Here is a 469-nt window from a genome sequence, read left to right on the forward strand (position 1 = left end):
TCGGCGATCTTGCTGCCGAGGAAGTTGAGCATGGTCCCCATCAGCGTGAGTTCCACCGCCTGGCCGCGGCCGCTCCTGTCGCGCTCCATAAGTGCTGCGAGGATGCCATTGACGCCGCACATGCCGGAGGCCACGTCCACGATCGGCAGGCTGTTGCGGATCGGCGGGTCCTTCTCCTCGCCCGCGCCGTAGAAGCCGCCCGCCACGCCCTGGATCACGCTGTCCACGGCCGGCTTGAGCCGGTAGGCACTGTCGCTGCCGTAGGCCGAGACCGAGTAATGAACCAGGCGCGGATTGATCGGCGCCAGGTCCTCGAAGCGCAGGCGCTGGCGCTCGGCGAAGTCGGGTCGGAAGCTGTGGATCAGCACGTCGGCGCGCGCCACCAGTTTCTCCAGCACCTCGCGGCCTGCGGGCTTGCGGAAGTCCAGACACAGCGATTCCTTGCCGCGGTTGCTCATCATGAACAGCG

At 67.2% G+C, this 469-nt stretch overlaps 1 protein-coding gene across 1 annotated transcript; it reads right to left on the bottom strand.

The window, feature by feature from the left end:
- Window positions 1–13: 13 nt before the first annotated feature.
- Window positions 14–458, bottom strand: LOC108665941 (acyl-CoA transferase FPSE_08120-like; the record flags this gene model as incomplete). Its single annotated transcript, XM_018152748.1, has 1 exon — window positions 14–458. A coding segment is annotated over exon 1 (445 nt), but the record flags the coding sequence as incomplete, so codon positions are not given.
- Window positions 459–469: the final 11 nt, after the last annotated feature.

This window comes from Hyalella azteca, unplaced genomic scaffold, assembly GCF_000764305.2.
Source record: "Hyalella azteca isolate HAZT.00-mixed unplaced genomic scaffold, Hazt_2.0.2 contig5903, whole genome shotgun sequence".
In the NCBI taxonomy this organism is placed as follows: Eukaryota; Metazoa; Arthropoda; class Malacostraca; order Amphipoda; family Hyalellidae; genus Hyalella; species Hyalella azteca.